At 42.4% G+C, this 16,493-nt stretch overlaps 1 protein-coding gene across 2 annotated transcripts in view; it reads right to left on the bottom strand.

Moving 5' to 3' along the window:
• The window catches only part of JARID2 (jumonji and AT-rich interaction domain containing 2), a 254,412-nt gene that overhangs the window by 116,230 nt on the left and 121,689 nt on the right, over positions 1–16,493 (bottom strand). Inside the window, exon 2 of one of the 2 annotated variants that reach the window (XM_045847204.1) lies at positions 15,413–15,548. In XM_045847204.1, coding sequence (XP_045703160.1) covers positions 15,413–15,548 — 136 coding nt within the window. Of the gene's footprint in view, positions 1–15,412; positions 15,549–16,493 lie in introns of those variants that run through there. The other variant, XM_045847206.1, reaches the window with a different exon arrangement.

The raw sequence follows: 16,493 nt of genomic DNA, 5'->3' as shown, positions 1-16,493 counted from the left end.
TCCCTCCAAGTGTAAGGCAGACAGATGGTAACAAACAGGATAATAAATCAATGGCAAGCTCATGGGTCTTGTCTCAGCACCTTGTCCCCTGAAACCACAGAAAAAAAAAAAAAACAAAAATGAAAAAAGGCAACTTTCCTTAGTAGAAGGTACAATACCTGTTGAATAAAGCAGCCCAGTGCTTTCCATCTTCTCTAAGTTGTAAAAGAGGACAAAGAAATGAAAACTGATGTGCATCTTCCGGAGTAAAGGCTCTCCAGGAAACACAGTACACTGTAAACTGCATTTATGACGCACTTCTATTTTCAGCAGCAGGGAGATTAGCATAAAAAATTGGAGAGGAATTGGGTGGGGGGGAGCAAACAGTATTAACATCAGAAAATGGTAGGTGATCTTAGCCTCAGTCATTACATGTTCTCCCACCCAGTTCAACCTGGCCGCGTGCAACGGCTTCATAACTCTTGGCTCCTCAATTTATAAGAGTTCAGGCAGAGAGGAGAGAGTTTGCCAATATTTTCCTCTGAGGGATTCAGAAAGTGCCAGCTGAGAGCCTTCCAGCTCACCCTTTAACACTTTCCAACTGAGTAAACTGGAAAGGCCCTTTTCAAACAACTCAAGTAGTCGGAAGTTGGGAAATCTGCTGGGTGAGGACAAGGTAAAGCCACCAGGGTACAGGCTCATCTATTTACAATGTAGATCCCTCTAGAAAGTACCAGGCCTGCTGCAAATGCAAAAAGTAAATATGGAACACTCTCCCATGGGTATGATCGTATCTGAAGAGGGTTTGTAGACCTTCTGGAGTGAGGTGCAATTTTTAAACACATGGATTCCAAACTCCAGGTCCAAAGGAAGGAGAGTGTCAGAAAAGAGCTGTTTCCAAAGTAGATACCTTCCTGTGTGAGAAGGCAACATGACCCCTTCAGAGCCATTGAAAACTGTAAGGAAATGGACATTTCTGACAGCACCAGAAACTGGCCTGGGAGTCTCTGGCCCAGATGTTTCTGCCTCTCATCAAGGCCAGGGTGCCACCTACTTGCCAAGGGAAATGTGGACCTGGTTAAGGAATAACCCAGAAGACAGTGGTGGGGCAGGTCACACAGGAAGTGGCCTTGTGTGCAGAAAGAGCTGAATCATTAGATCCCAAGTGAAATGAGCCAAGTACACTAATGAAAAGCCAGGGAACAGGGCAGAGAGAGGAGGAACAGGGTCTCAACACAGAGGCATGAGGAGCTCTAAAGTGCAGGGAGAAAAGAGCCTGAAAGTTCTCCTTGGCACAACACAGGGATTGCCTGGCTGACCGGCTAGGCTGACACTACTCTCCTTGATTGGCAGGGCTAAGGTTATAAAACAAGTCATGTTCTTCCATCTCTGTCCCCAAACATGTACTGTTTTATGATCTTTTGGAAAGAACTTATGAAAAAGCTGTATGTGGGACTCTGCAGAAACATCCTGAAGCGTTTAGACAAAGCTAGAAAGCTATGAGATTTGGCAGCAGGGGAGGTTGAGTAACAAGTTGAAACTGGAAACTACAGGATTTATGGACTGTAGGGTAAAGTCCCCAAGCATTTCTGGTTATCACTCTTCTGGCTTTAAAGATACACCACATGGGACTCTAAACATTTCATCTGGTTCACGTGTTAACAGATTATATCCAAAAGCTAAGCAAAATACCCTCTAAATTTGGGGGAAATGGGATCTAAGACATTCACAAGCAAAGGAAAACTGCACTAGTCCATGGTGGCATATCTGATAGTAATTAAAGATCCATAAATACACACACCACAGAATTCAATTCATGAAATGGGTCAGATTGAGAAAACATGAGGCTCTTCTCCAAGTACAAGGAGGTAGGTGACAAGTGAATACTCCGGGCATGAGGAAGTCGCCTCTGGCAGAGTGCAGGCCTATCTAATTACCCTACCACAGGTCTTCCCTTTCCATACATGTTGAGAAATGAAAATGGTTGGAAGGCACTGCTCTAAATTATATTTACAGCATAATATTCAGGCAAGTAAGATGAATTCCCCCAACATCACGTAATCCCATGATTTTTCCCAGAAAAAATCAACAACAGAAACATCCTTCCAGGGCCATCTCAATCGCCACTCCCCTCCCAAATCCTTAAGGACTTTTTTTAAAAGATTTTATTACCGTATTTATAGGACTATAAGACGCACCAGACCATAAGAGGCACCTAGGTTTTAAAGGAGGAAAATTGCAGGGAGGGGGGATTTTTGAAGCAAAAAATGTGGTAAAATATTTAATAACCTGTGACCCCACTCCACCACTGCCACCCCACACACAGTGAGCCAGGTAAGCTACATTTGGACTATAAGATGCACCCCCATCCCCCCCCAAATTTGGGAGGGGGGGAAGAGTGCATCTTATAGTCCAAAAAATACGGTAATTTACCTTCAGAGAGAGGGGAAGAAAAGGAGAAAGAGGAAGAAAAACCTCAATGTCTGGTTGCCCACTGCTCACTCCCAACTGGGGACATGGCCTGCAACCTAGGCATTTGCCCTGACTGGGAATCAAACCAGCAACCCCCTAGTCCACAGGCCAGCACTCAATCCACCAAGCCACACTAGCCAAAGGCTCCTTATGACCTTTGATTCACACTGTTTACCCTTTTCTTAGGGGCTCTAGGCCTTCTGTAGCAGCAACTTTTGCAAATGAATCATGTTTCGATCCCTACTGATGTATGGCATTGGGGTTAACCCAAGTAGTCTCACAAAAACAGGTATTCAGTAAGTAAGTCCAAGTTTAATTTCACCCAACTGCAAGGAGCAATAACTTAAAGGTCAAACAGCTCTTGGGGTTTCCTGATGTGATATACCAGTAAATTGTTCTAATATCGCTTAAGCACAAAAAGAACCATGTTGTAGATTAACAAGGAAATTAACTTTACCTAAAATCAAAACAAAATAAAATCATCAGCACCTCAAAGTAGTACCAAATTCCAGACCATTATGGACTGAATGTGTCCCCCACCCCCAATTCTGAAGTCTAACACCCAGACTGTGTTACATGAGGTCATTAGGGCAGGGCCCTAAATCACTAAGGCTGGTGTCCTCACAAGAAGAGACACCAGTGCACTGCCTCTCCAAGGACACAGCCAGGAAACCATCCTTCACCACACACTGAATTGGCTGGCACCCTGGACTCTAAACTTCCAGCTTCCGGAATGATTAGCAATAAATGTCTGCTGTTGTCTATGGTATGGCAGCACAAGCTTACTAATATATTGACTTTCACCAGAGCCACACAAAAATGAGCAGAAATTAAGATCTGACCGTACTGCCACGTGCCTCAAGGCCATCAGACAGATGACAGGCTCCTCACTGAAAACACTGTTCATGGAGAAGGGACATGACTTTTGATGCCTCTTCAGCTTTGCCTTTGGGGGAAAGCCAAGTCTCAGACCACAGTTTCAGAATTTCTTGAATTACACATCAAGGCTGCAATTTCTTAATGCTCACAGTTTAAGTAGTGCTGCAAGAGAAAAAAAAAAAGTGCCACAAGAGAAAGGTGACACTGAAGAAGATGCAAACTAAATTTGTTCAAAAGGTCGTCTATGGTCTGACCTCACATGACAGATCAGAACCAAAACTGTGATGCCAATTTGGCTCCACAAATGACACTATGAGATGATGACTGTCATTCATGCGACTGTCCAACTCTGGGGTTCTTATCTAAACACTGGCTGAGGTCTTCCTACGCTGGGGCCTCTAAGAGCTGCTTACTGGACCCACTTGAGCCTATGGCTTTGAGGCACTTGGCAGTCTCTGCAGACACTCCCAGGCACCTGGTATTTTCTGGGGAAACGCCGTAAGCCCATGTGTAATCATAACAGCTTCTAAAAACTAAGAGAAACCCCCAAATGGACACATACTTTAAAGAACTCAAATGCACTGGAAGGGATGGGAGGGAACTTTTCTGGAGTCATGGAAAAGTCCTCCATCCATGCTGGAGTGTTTGTCAGAGGGTATAGGTGCATTTATTTGTACACTCATCAAACTGTACACTTACAATATGTAATTTCACAGTGCAAAGTTGTCTTCAATTAAAAAAAAAAGATGTGGAGTCAGGACTCCTGGGTTCACAACCAGATTTGCTTAATACCCGAGACTCACTAAACCCACAAAATTATGTTAGTGATAGTATAATTATTATAATGTAAGAGTTAAAAGCAGTAACATTTTTTTTCTTAAAAGCCCAATTTCAACTTAAAATACCAAGCAATGTATCCTGTACCTAAAAAGGCTTTCAACAAATGTAGTTCAGAGAGAAAGGGTAAAAAAAAAATGACCCAAGTCCAAGAATCTCTGCGATGAGACTTATATCACAATTATGAACAAACATGCACTTCAGTGACAGGGAAACAGCATGGGCTATGATAGGAGGGGCCTAGAGTTCAAGGTGTAGGCATTTCCCAAATGAAATTTGCAGTCAGAAGTGGTATGCCCCCACTCCTGAACAGACAGGACCACACCCACATACAGCACAGCCGCATGCACACTGGTTCACACTGCATAGAGCACCCAGGGATTGTGCACACAGCAGCAGTCAACAAAGACGGAGCTATTCTCTCACGGAACTTAAAATATACCGTGAAAAGAGGACTTATGATAAACAACATTACAATGTTAAGCCGTGAGAATTCTGTGCACAAAAATATTTAAAGGTAAGAAGCTAAGGGTAACAGATAAAGGCACACTTTTTAATAAGATGCCCAAGGAAAGACTCTTTGATAAGGGCACATTTGAACAGAAACCTGAAATACAGAAAGGGATGAAGTCACAGAGGTAACTAAAAGGAGAGTTCTGGATAGAAAATCAGCAAGTACAAAAATTCTGGGCCAAGAGTATACTCACTGTATTTGGAACGGCAAGAAGACTAGACTAAGTGAGATGGAAGCAAGAGGGAGGGAGGTAGATGAGACCAAAGGGATAATGGGGCCCACAGCAAGTGGCCATCTTTCGTGGTGAGAGATGGGAGAACCCTGCATTTATAAAGGACTGTGCTGGCTACTGCCTGGAGTGCGTAAAAAGGCAGAAGTTAAGGCAGCATTATGGAGTCCTGGCCCAAACTAGAGGTTGTGGACTAGTGGCAGTGGACAAATTCAGATACGGAAGACATTGGGAATTTAGAATAAACACATTGGCTAACATACAGAAGACAAACCAAGGAAGATACAGAGGTAACAGACAACTCCAATATGTTTGCCAAAACATCTGGTAGAATGAAACTGGCATTTATTGACAATGGGAAGCTGCACAGGGCAGATGCAGATTAAAAGGAATGGAGATAGATAATTATCTTTGGCACACCTCAAGTTCATGAGGTCTATCAAGACATCAAGAAATCGGGCCCTGACTGGTGTGGCTCAGTGGATGGAGCATCGGCTTATGAATCAAAGGGTTGCAGGTTCGATTCCCAGTCTAGGGCACATGCCTGGACTGTGTGGGCCAGGCCCCCAGTAGGGGGCAAGCAGAAGGCAACCACACATTAATGTTTCTCTTTCTCCCTCCATTTCCCTCTCTAAAAATAAATAAAATCATTAAAAAAATAAAGACATCAAGAAATCAAAGTACAGAAGGCAGGTGAAGTTCAAGAAAGGTTCAAACATATCCAATGCTGCCAAATGGACAACTAAAGCCACACTGACTGAAAACCGGATTTAGCAACAAAGGTCATTATTAGTCTTGGTTATTGTCCTGACTCTTGGAGTTCCAAGAGAATGAGTAAGGAGAAGGTATTAACATAAATATAAATAGTAGAGGGAGACACACTGTTTAGACATTTTCTTTCAGAGAAATTAATAGCAGGAGGGAGGTAAGAGATCAATGGAGGGTTGATTTTATTATGGGAGAAATTACATGTTTTGTTTACTGATGGGAATGATCTACTAAAGAAGTAAATGATGATGAAGAAAGGAAGTATGATTTCCAGAGTGATGTTTTCTTGTAGATGTGAGAGAGAAGCTACTTGGTGCACAAACAGAGAATGTGACTAGAGGTGGAACAGCTTTAAGAACACCCCACACCACAGTGCATTTCCATCCTCTTGTGCACAACCCCCAATGCCAGGTTTCTGTAAGAACTCTGACAAGCAGGAAAGCCCTGCCAGACAATCAAGCTCAGATGTCAGACATACCGCCCCCACCTACCCCAGCCATCCAACTCCCTCTTCTAGGTGACAGTACCTGTGTTGTATGCCCCTCCTGTTAAAGGGGTCCATGATTTGATGAGGAGGAGGATGTAAGCACAGAGCTTACAGAATTGACAGAGACAGGCTCAGAAAACTGGGGGCATGGTACATTGCAAACACAAAGAGAGGGGAAAGAGGAGCATTAGAACACACTGACTTCCACAGTTACCTCCATTCTTAACTGTCCATAAAATCCTTGCATGCAGCCATTCCTACTAAGTCTGGCACCTCACTGTCATTTAAATTGCATTTCTGGTTCTAATCAGTCTTCAGCATGACCCACCCATTCCTTCCAGTTAAGCTCATGATCCAGGCTCAAAATTCCTTATCTGAAAAATGATGAGTCTGACACCTACAACTCCAAAGGTCCTTCCTGCTCTAACTACCCAAATTCTGTGGCCAAAGGGCTGCAGTCAGGCTCACCACTCTCTGGGTGCCAGAGCAGTACAAGTAGACCAGCCACAGAAAACTGTCCAATGTCTATTTGTGGGCTCCCACCTCTGCCCCCATCCCATCCCATCCCAACGTTTTGCCCTTGCACAGAGTCCCATAGCTTTCAAGGCCTGTGGAATGCCACTTTTTTCACAAAGCTTTGCCTGAACGCTCCACATCATCGGCCTCCTGCTAGCCTCCTCACACTAGACCAAACCTAGTCACACACTTCTGATTTTTAAAGCGTTTCTCCTACAGTATTTTGTTCTGCTTTCCTGATTCCAGGCCACATATAGTTTTCTCATGTTGAAACATGCACATCTAAAATTAGAAAGAATCTTATAAATTATGATGGCTTACACTTATAATTGGAAGCATTTTTTCCCTTTCTTACTGAAACATAAAATCATGGTGTATCACTCAATGAAATTTTAGATGGAATGAAATAAAGTAATCTGACTCCTCCAAAGTAAGCACTGGACTTCAGTTTTTCTTACAATACCTCCTACATCCAAAACCTCTCTCAGGTACTGACCAAATGGAAGCTCTACCAAGAAAATGTCCCACCTGTATTACTTAGGCCATAAACTGACTACTACAAGAAAGCACAGTGAAAAAGTTAAACTTTCTCATTTCTACCATTTTCCAGGACGGATGTAGCTTCACTTTTAATCAAAAATAACCTAAGCTGGACACTTCTGGCCAAGATGGAGGCGTAGGTAGACACACTGGGCCTCCTTGCACAGCTAAAATAAGGACAACAAAAATATAGAAACAACAACAACAACAACAAAAAACAACCAGAACTGATAGAAAACTAAACTGTAAGGAAGTCCCACAACCAAGGAGTTAAAGTAGACACATTCATTCAGACCAGTAGGAGAGGCAGAGTCGGGCAGCAGGGTGGAGAGGGGTTGCGGCAAAAAAAAAAAAAGTGGTGGCTTGCAGACCCTGGGTGCGCAGGCGGCAGCTGACCACCCCAGGCGTGGGGTGGTAGCAGGCAGACCCAGCAAGGTGGCGGATTGTGTACGGGCACAGCGAGCAAGGCGGCTGGCTGACCAGAAGGTCCCACATTCACATGCAGATAAACCAGGCGAAACTGGGGAATGAGACAGACCTCGCAACCCAGGGCCCCAGTTCAGGGAAATGAAGCCTTAAAACACCGATTCAAAACACCTGTGAGGGCTGAGGTGCCAGGAGAGACTCCCAGCCTCACAGGAGAGTTCATTGGAGAGACCCACGGGGTCCTAGAATGTACGCAAGCCCACCCACACGGGAGTCAGCACCAGAATGGCCCAGTTTGCTTGGGGGAAGTGGCGGAAGGGACTGAAATCCAGCAGAGAGCTGAGAAAGTGCAATTGTTCCCTCTCAGACCCCTCCCCCACACACAGCATCACAACCCAGTCACTGCCCAGCAACTGAGTTGATCTGCCCTGGTGAACCTCTAAGGCTCCGCCCCTCATACGTAAAAGGCGCATCAAGACAAAAAAAAAAAAGGGGGGGGGGCCCAAATGGAAGAACAGATCAAAGCCCCAGAACAAATACAACTAAGCAATGAAGAGATAGCCAACCTATCAGGATGCACTGTTCAAAGCACTCCTGATCATCATGCTCACAGAATTGGTTGAATTTGGTTGCAAATGAAAAAATGAAGGCTCTGCAAAGTGTAATACAGGAAAATACACAAGGAACCAATAGTGAGGGAAGAAAACTGGGACTCAAATCAATCGAGTGGACCAGAAGGAAGAAAGAAATAACCAAACAGAAAAGAAGGAAGAAACAAGAATTCAAAAAAATGGGAAGAGGCTTAGAAACCTCCAGGACATCTTTAAACAAACGTTCCAACATCCGAATTATAGGGGTACCAGAAAGGGAAAAGGAAGAGCAACAAGTGGAAAAGTTATCTGAACAAATAATAAAGGAGAACTTCCCCAATCTGGCAAAGGAAATAGACTTCCAGGAAGTCTAAGAAGCTCAGAAAGTCCCAAAGAAGTGGGACCCAAGGAGGAACATACCAAGGCACATCATAATCACATCAGCCAAGGTAAAAATGAAGAAGAGAATCCTAGAAGCAGCAAGAGATAAGGAGACAGTTACCTACAAAGGAGTTCCCATCAAACTGTCAGCTGATTTCTCAAAAGAGACCTTACAGGCAAGAAGGGGCTGGAAAAAAGTATTCCAAGTCATGAAAGGCAAGGACCTACATCCAAGATTGCTCTATCCAGCAAAGCTTTCATTTAGAATGGAAGGGCAGAGAAAGTGCTTCTCAGATAAGGTCAAGCTAAAGGAGTTCATTATCACCAACCCCTTACTTTACGAAATGTTAAAGGGACTTATCTAAGAAAAAGAAGATAAAAAACATGTATAGTGAAATGACAGCAAACTCACAATTATTAACAACTACACCTAAAACAAAATCTAAGCAAACAAGTAGAACAGGAACAGAACCACAGAAATAGAGATCACATGGAGGGTTAGCAACAGGGGAGTGGGAGGAGGAGAGAAGGGGAAAAGGTATGGAGAATAAGTAGCATAGATGGTAGGTAGAAAATAGGGGGAGGCCAAGAATAGTATGGGAAATGTAGAAGCTAAAGAACTTATGATACATGGACATGAACTAAAGGGGGGGAAGGTGGGTGGGAGAGGGTGTACAGTGTGAAGGGGAATAAAGGGGGGAATGGGACAACTGTAATAGCATAATCAATAAAATGTATTATAAAAATAAAAATAAATCTAAGCTGTTTCTAACGACAGGTATTTACCCTCACTTCACCCAGCTGTTTTGCACATGGCATGTTGACTCACAGGTCAGGGACACAGGTAAGAAAAGTCTCAGACTGGCGTGGTAAGAGAAACTTAAAAGTCAACCTACAGCATCTTCTCTGAAATCTATGTTCCTTACAGCTTACAGAGGACACTGGCACTTACACACCAGTGGTTCAAGGTGGACAAAGTACAAGGTAAGCCGATTTCAAGGTTGGTGTTAGGGAGGAGCCCTCCCTGTAGAATCTGAAAGCTTCGGGCTAAGGGAAAACAACCCCCAAGATATTCATTTCAAACATGACTCCATACATAAACTTCTGTTCATCAGGTGAGGTGCCTAATTTTTATAATTTTGACTTACAAGCCATTTTTATTTTATGCTGTGAACAATGAATTTGTAGGACTTGGGTCCATGTTACAATCCACAAACATCAAGAATATTCAGGAAGATTTTGAAGTCCTAAATTCTACTCCTTAAAAACAATGGGAGGGTGGGGAGGCCCAGGGGTAATCTCCCTACATCTACACTTCCAACTTCGGGCCTTGACTACAAATTGGCAGTTGTGGTCGGAAAGGCTGCTGCCCATTCTCACCACTGCAACTCGATGGCTGACAGTCATCTGATTGCCAGCCTGCTGGTTCAATTAACAGTATTAAAAGTACAAATCTCTTATCTCTAGGTGAAGAAACAGAAAGAAATGAATGCATGTTTGTGCCTGTGGCTGAAGTAGGAAGGGTAACCATCGAAAGGAGTATAATTTTTTATTCTCTCTACTTAAGCACAAGGTCTAATAAAGCCCAGAAATATGCTCCCTCATTCAAAAGAAAAAGTCCTCCTACAAATTCCTATTTTTAGGATCTTACCTTTAAGGGGGATTCCAGAGTCATTTGTTTATTTGGGCAGTGGCTAAAATCAAGGGAACTCTAGTACAAAAGTCAGGGGTTAAATCCTGGCTCTGCCCCATTCTGGTTGTGTTGGCAACTTGCTAATCCACTCTAGTGTGTCGTTTGCTTATCAATGAAATAGTTTGTTCTGAAGATTAAGTAAAATATGGGTAAAGTGCTAGGACAGTAATGGGCAAATAGCACACACTCAACAGAGGTTGGTTTTTACAACCGGTGCCCACAGGAAGATTCCAAGAAAAGGATCCAGCTTCTCTCATATCTTGTCAAGTTTCTTCAGCTGGACAGAGGGCTTGCTGGATCTCAAATGACATTTACAGGAAGCAAATTAAATTCAAATACAGCTAATAGCTCCCCTCTCTTACCATGTAATTATGTGTACTCATTATTTGTGTAGCATGTTATTTAAATGTCCCTAATTTCAGTCCCAGTGGGCTAAGGGTCCTCAAAGAGCAACCGTGGCCTTAGCCTTTGCCAGCTTTTACTTAAGCTTTTGTCAATTTATTACAGCCAGGAAAAGTGGCATTACCTATAGCAGGAAGTAGACAAAGTAGACAGAAGGTTCACAATCAGCAAAAATCTCAGCACTGCCTCCTAAGCCTGGCTATATACCAATGAGTTGTAATAATGGTTCAGTTCCTATACAGACAATCCACGAGACCATTCACGACTCTCATGCTCTACCTCTAGAAGGACAAAAAAATTCATTCCCTGTCACTTTAAAACCACAAAAGCAAGACTGATGGCAAACATGGATTTTACTATCTTATATGTGCTTGTGTTATTACTGCTACAGTAGACCTGCAGAAATGAGGCAGCTGAGCTCAGCCACTCAGATACAAACTGCCACTGTTTGCACACTGTTAACAGATACCAGACCCCCAACCCACCTCACACAAGAGGGAAGTGCAAGAGGCTGCTTGCTCAGCATCCTAGCATGAGGATGACTTAGTGGAGGTGATGTCAGTTCAAATCAGACACAAAATATGTCAACCCCATTCTACTGTCTATGCCAAATACTATTTTAAAATTGAATTTCCCCAGGAAACTCTGGTAGAATCAATCACCCAGAATCATCTTTGTTTAAAAATTGATAAGAGAAAAAAACAAAACACCTTGTTTTCAATACCACTGTTACAAAGATATGTTGCCATTCTCATCCAGTATATCTTCTAAATTAAATACTGGATTCAAAGTTACACAACCTGAACTATAATTCCAATTCTGCTACTTATATTAAATAACCAAGTGGGAGTTAGGAAAGCCACTACACACATAACACAAAGCCCAGAAGCATGTTTATTAAGCTTACAAGTGGAAACACCAAGGTGAACACACTCAGAGGTGATGTCACTACCCAAGGTCCCCAAGTGAGAAATCATGGGTGTGGGCAGCCGCAGAAGTGCCCCCTCCCCCACGTGGGAAGAGGCACATGCTCTGATCCACATGCTGTCCAGTTTCATGCCCCACCTTCCAACAAAAGCTTTGTACTGGACAGTTTCAAAACTTTACCACCAGACAAATCTCTTCCTTAATCAAAACTGGACCAATAAGGCCCTGATCAGTGTGGCTCAGTTGGATGGAACATCATCCTGTAACTGAAAGGCTGCAGGTTCAATTCCTGGTCAGGGCACATACCTGGGTTGCAGGTTCAATCTCCTGTCTGGGTGCATACAGGAAGCAACCAATCAATGTTTCTCTCTCCAAAAAGCAATGAAAAGAATGTCCTCAGGTAAAGATTAAAAAAAAAAAAAAAAAAAACTAGACCAATAGAATTATTTCAACTTTTAAAAAGGAACCTTGAGAGGCTGGGGGACTAACAATAACGAAAAATAAATAAATAAAAGAAAACAAGTACCTTGCATGACTTAAAACCACTCCCCCTCCACTATCTTGCTGTCTTTACTTGCCCCACAATGAAGAGCCCCAAGATTGTATGCTGTGATGTACAGCTTAAGACAGGGTCACTCCCCATTGTACACTATATGAATGATGCTTTATTATCAAGCATCCATTCAACCTCAAGTGATACACACATAAGCACACATATACACACGTTCAGAAAAGCATACTACCAGCAATTATCCCTACTCTCAACCTCATTCAGCCAAAAGATTCTTACAATGATCCCTGCTATGTCAGCTCTCTCTGGATACCACCCTCCTAGGGAGCACACCTAAGATTCTGGGACCTACAGAGGAGTTATTCCCATGGTAATGATTCTGCTTTCCTGTGCTTTCCAGTGGTCTCAAACAGGAAAGCACATTTTAACATATTAGCCAGCTTTAAGAAAATTCTTAAAACAAATGTAAGTTCTGAAACAAGGAGATACTTGTTTACTTAGAACTGTTATTGAAATGCAATATACGGGATAACGAAACGGGCCTTGGGATGCTGCCTACACAAACACCAACAGAAACCAGAAAAGGGCATATTCACTGCAATTTCACAACCAAAATGAAAATTGTGGAAGGAAGGAAGGGAGGGATGAAGGGAAGGAGGGAAAAAGACAAGTCAGTCTTTATCAGGGTGAAAGGCAAACTAACACAACAAAAAGAACCTTTTCTTTATGAAGTTGTTACAAGAATTATTTAAAGCCTTCAGTGATCCCAACAGAGATGTCTTTGACAACTTTTCTTAGAATTCTTTCCTTTGCATTGTCAAGCCCTTGACAATGCAAACAAAAAAATAAAAAATAAAAACAAACAAAAAACCCACAAGGGCTACATTTAACCAAACTAGCTGGCAGTGCTCGTTGCTTCTTGAATGACTTACTTTAATTGTTCTTTTACCCAAATTCCACTTTTATTCAATCCTGGACACCTGGCTAAGCTTTTATCCTAAAAGCTGGTTTTTCACATTTAATTTGTTTTTTTAATTGAGATTCCAAGAGCAGTAAAGCATTATCACTCATAAATAGCAAAATGAGAGAGAGCATTCTTATCACAACACTTAGACCTAAACCCATACACAGCCACTGCTGTACTCTAACTCCAGGATTCAATGATATTCTCCTTATTGCCCTCTTTAAATACTTAAATCAAGCCAAACACTGCTCCTCAACTTATTTCATTGAGGTTACATCCAAATAAGATATTTTTAGTTTTCCCTGACTGGTATGGCTCACTGGGTTGAGCACTGTCCTGCAAAGGAAAAGGTCACTGGCTCAATTCCTGGTCAGAACAGGTGCCTGGGTTGCAGGTTCGTTCCCCAGTAGGGATGCATGCAGGAGGCAACTGATCAATGTTTCTCTCTCATCAATGTTTCTCTCCCTCTTCTTTCTTACTTTTCCTCCTCTATAAAAATAAATAAATAAAATCCTTGTTTTAAAAAGATATTTTCAGTTTACAATGGGTTTAAGTCGAAAATGCACTCAATACACCTAACATAACATCGCTTAGCCCAGCCTATCTTAGATGTGCTCAGAACTCTTTTAAGCCTTACAGGGGTGTTCAATGCATGGCCCACAGGCCACATGTGGCCTAAGGTGGCTATGAATGTGACCCAATACAAAATTGTAAATTTACTTAAAACCACTTTTTTTGCTTATCAATTTTCACTAGTATTTGTATATATTTAGTGTGTGGACCAAGACAACTCTTCTCTTCCAGTGTGGCCCAGAGACACCAGAAGACTGGAACCCCTGTGAGTTTGGCAAAATGTTCTAACAAAGTCTGGTTTTTAATAGCATGTTGAATATCTCATATAGAGTATTATGTGCATCACTGTGACACCATTGTTACGTTGGAAAATTAACTCGAACCATCTTAAGTCAGGGGACCACTTGCATTTAATGTGAAGCAATGACAAGAACTATCACATCAAATGCTCTCTAAACAGACACAGGGTACACAGTTTACTGTATTACAGGCAGCCAAGGAATAGATGGGGTCTCTGTCAGTGATTCATGAGAGTCCAAATTGAGTACTTACGGCAAAAGATTCCACTACCTACCATACTTTCGCAAACGTGGAAGAAATCTTAAAAGGGTCTTTCTCATTACATGTTGGCTCAGAATTCAGGTGTTTTTGTGTCAAACCACACAATACAAGAAGAGAGGGAAAGAACTTGGGTGGATGGCAGGGAGGCCACCTCACAAAATCCAGCCACAGCCCTGTGGCAGCAAAGCAAGAAGGTCCTGTCTGTAAGCACTATGGCCAATGAGAGGCTTTGGGACAGCTCAACTTACAACCAAGCGGGCTGGAAAGAAACTGGAAGCCCTAAGTGAACCTGTCACTCTGTACCCTGGAAGGCTGGCAATTTAGTACCCAACATGTGAAGACTGTTTCCCCATGACCAAGAGCAAAGATTCGAAGAAAAAACAATCTCCTCTTCTTCATCTCCCTGCTCCAAGCAAGTATAAAGCAGAACATGGTCAATTCACAATATCTATATAATCCTAAGAGATTAGTAAGTAAAAGACTGTGGAATGCCACCACAGCCACATAAACTAAAAAACCAAATGTTCTGATATGGTTTTTGCCTGATGATTTCATCTGAATCATACTAAACCCCATTAAAAAGAGACATCAGAATACATTCACATAGCAAGTTTCCCTGCAGGCTTCAAGGGTCCTTTAGATAACCACACAGGAAGAGGTACACTTCCGGATGCACAGAAATTCCATGCTACTGCACACTTGCTGCGAGTAGCAGCCTGCCCACTGGGATCAACATACAAGGAAGCGGGCACTCGGGAGGCTGCTGCGCCAGAGAGTAGGGAGGGCAGTAGGCACACTGTAGATTTAGGCTGCTTCCTTTACAAATGGTATAAAAACCAAAGGCTGCACACTACAGGAAGATCGTCAAAGACTTCTGCTGTTGTACAGAAAAATACACCAGATATCCACAGAAAAAACTGTAAAACAGGCTCCACAGTCAACCCAGGACCTAATAGGAAATAAGATTTGTATAGTGAACGGACTAACTAAGACACCTTGCCAATTTATTGTGCAGCACATAAAGACACATGAAAATGAACCTATAAATCCATTGGGATGTCCAGAATTACTGACGGTTAAGGACCTAGCTTAAAAAGCACACGCTACAAAAAATACATCCCACATAGAAACAGTACAGAGATTCCAATAGATCGTCAACTCACCATTCACTGTTTTCAGGCTCCCAGAAATGCCTTCACCGTGCTGTCTCTTCTGGGCATTCTTGAACTCCTTCAGAGACAAATAAAGGACTTTACGTACCACCCTTTCTTCTGACCATGGAATCCCATCACTGTCATCCTGGAGAAACAGAAAGAAATAAAAGAGGAGTTACTTAAAAGAAAGCAAGTAAGATGTTAAGAATCGAAATAAATTTTTTAAAAACTTTTCAAACAAGTACTGTGTGATTAAGACACGGTTCTGAAGCTCCGTATTACATCCTATGGCAAAGGGACAGCACTGGCCCTTCCAACAACTGGAAGGCCCCAAGCAGAACGCTAACCGACACACTGTACGAGGGACTGAAATAAGGACAAAACCACCTCACTTCCTTGAGGTACGCACACCCAAAGACCTTCATTAATGGGTAATACTGAAGTTTTCTATTCCTGGCAAAATTCACAAAAAGCAGTTACTACACTCACAACCAGGTAATTAACCGTTATGTTGGAGTTTCATAAAGTAAGTAATGCCAGAATGTAGACTGCCTTACAAATATGTGCTCCACTCTTTTGGAAATTTTTGTGGTTGTCATTGGGGGTTGGTGCTACCTTCAAGAAAATTTATAATTCAGTTAGAAGAAATGAAATTGGATCAGCAATAGCCTCTTAAGGAACTGAGTCACACATGAATGAGAAAAAGAGAGGAAGAGAAAAACTGATCACTGTGGAAAAGGGCAATGGATTGAGGTGGGGGAGTTAGATAAAAAAAAAAAAATACACAGGTTAGTAACAGGTCTTGGAATATGTCATTTTAAAAGTGTGGTTCCCTTATGCCTATTGTATCCAATGCAATGCAAGTCCTTCAGAGAAGACTGAAAAAAATGAAGCTGGGTTGGAAGGCTGGGGTGGGGGAATCAAAGAACTAGCAGCCAGCCCAGAAACCACTCCAGTAATAAAAATATAAAGGAAGATCAGAATTGAAGAAGCACTCAGGGGAGAGGGGAGCAAGTGTGGGGATACACACTAGCAGGAAACTGAGACAGAATCTAAGAGCCAGACCTGGAAGATGCAAATAGCAAATATC

This window comes from Phyllostomus hastatus, unplaced genomic scaffold (genome assembly GCF_019186645.2).
Source record: "Phyllostomus hastatus isolate PE091 unplaced genomic scaffold, TTU_PhHast_1.1 phas_contig_524, whole genome shotgun sequence".
Taxonomy (NCBI): Eukaryota; Metazoa; Chordata; class Mammalia; order Chiroptera; family Phyllostomidae; genus Phyllostomus; species Phyllostomus hastatus.
The sequence above is the reverse complement of the archived record's forward strand: the minus strand, read 5'-3'. Positions and strand labels throughout refer to the sequence as shown.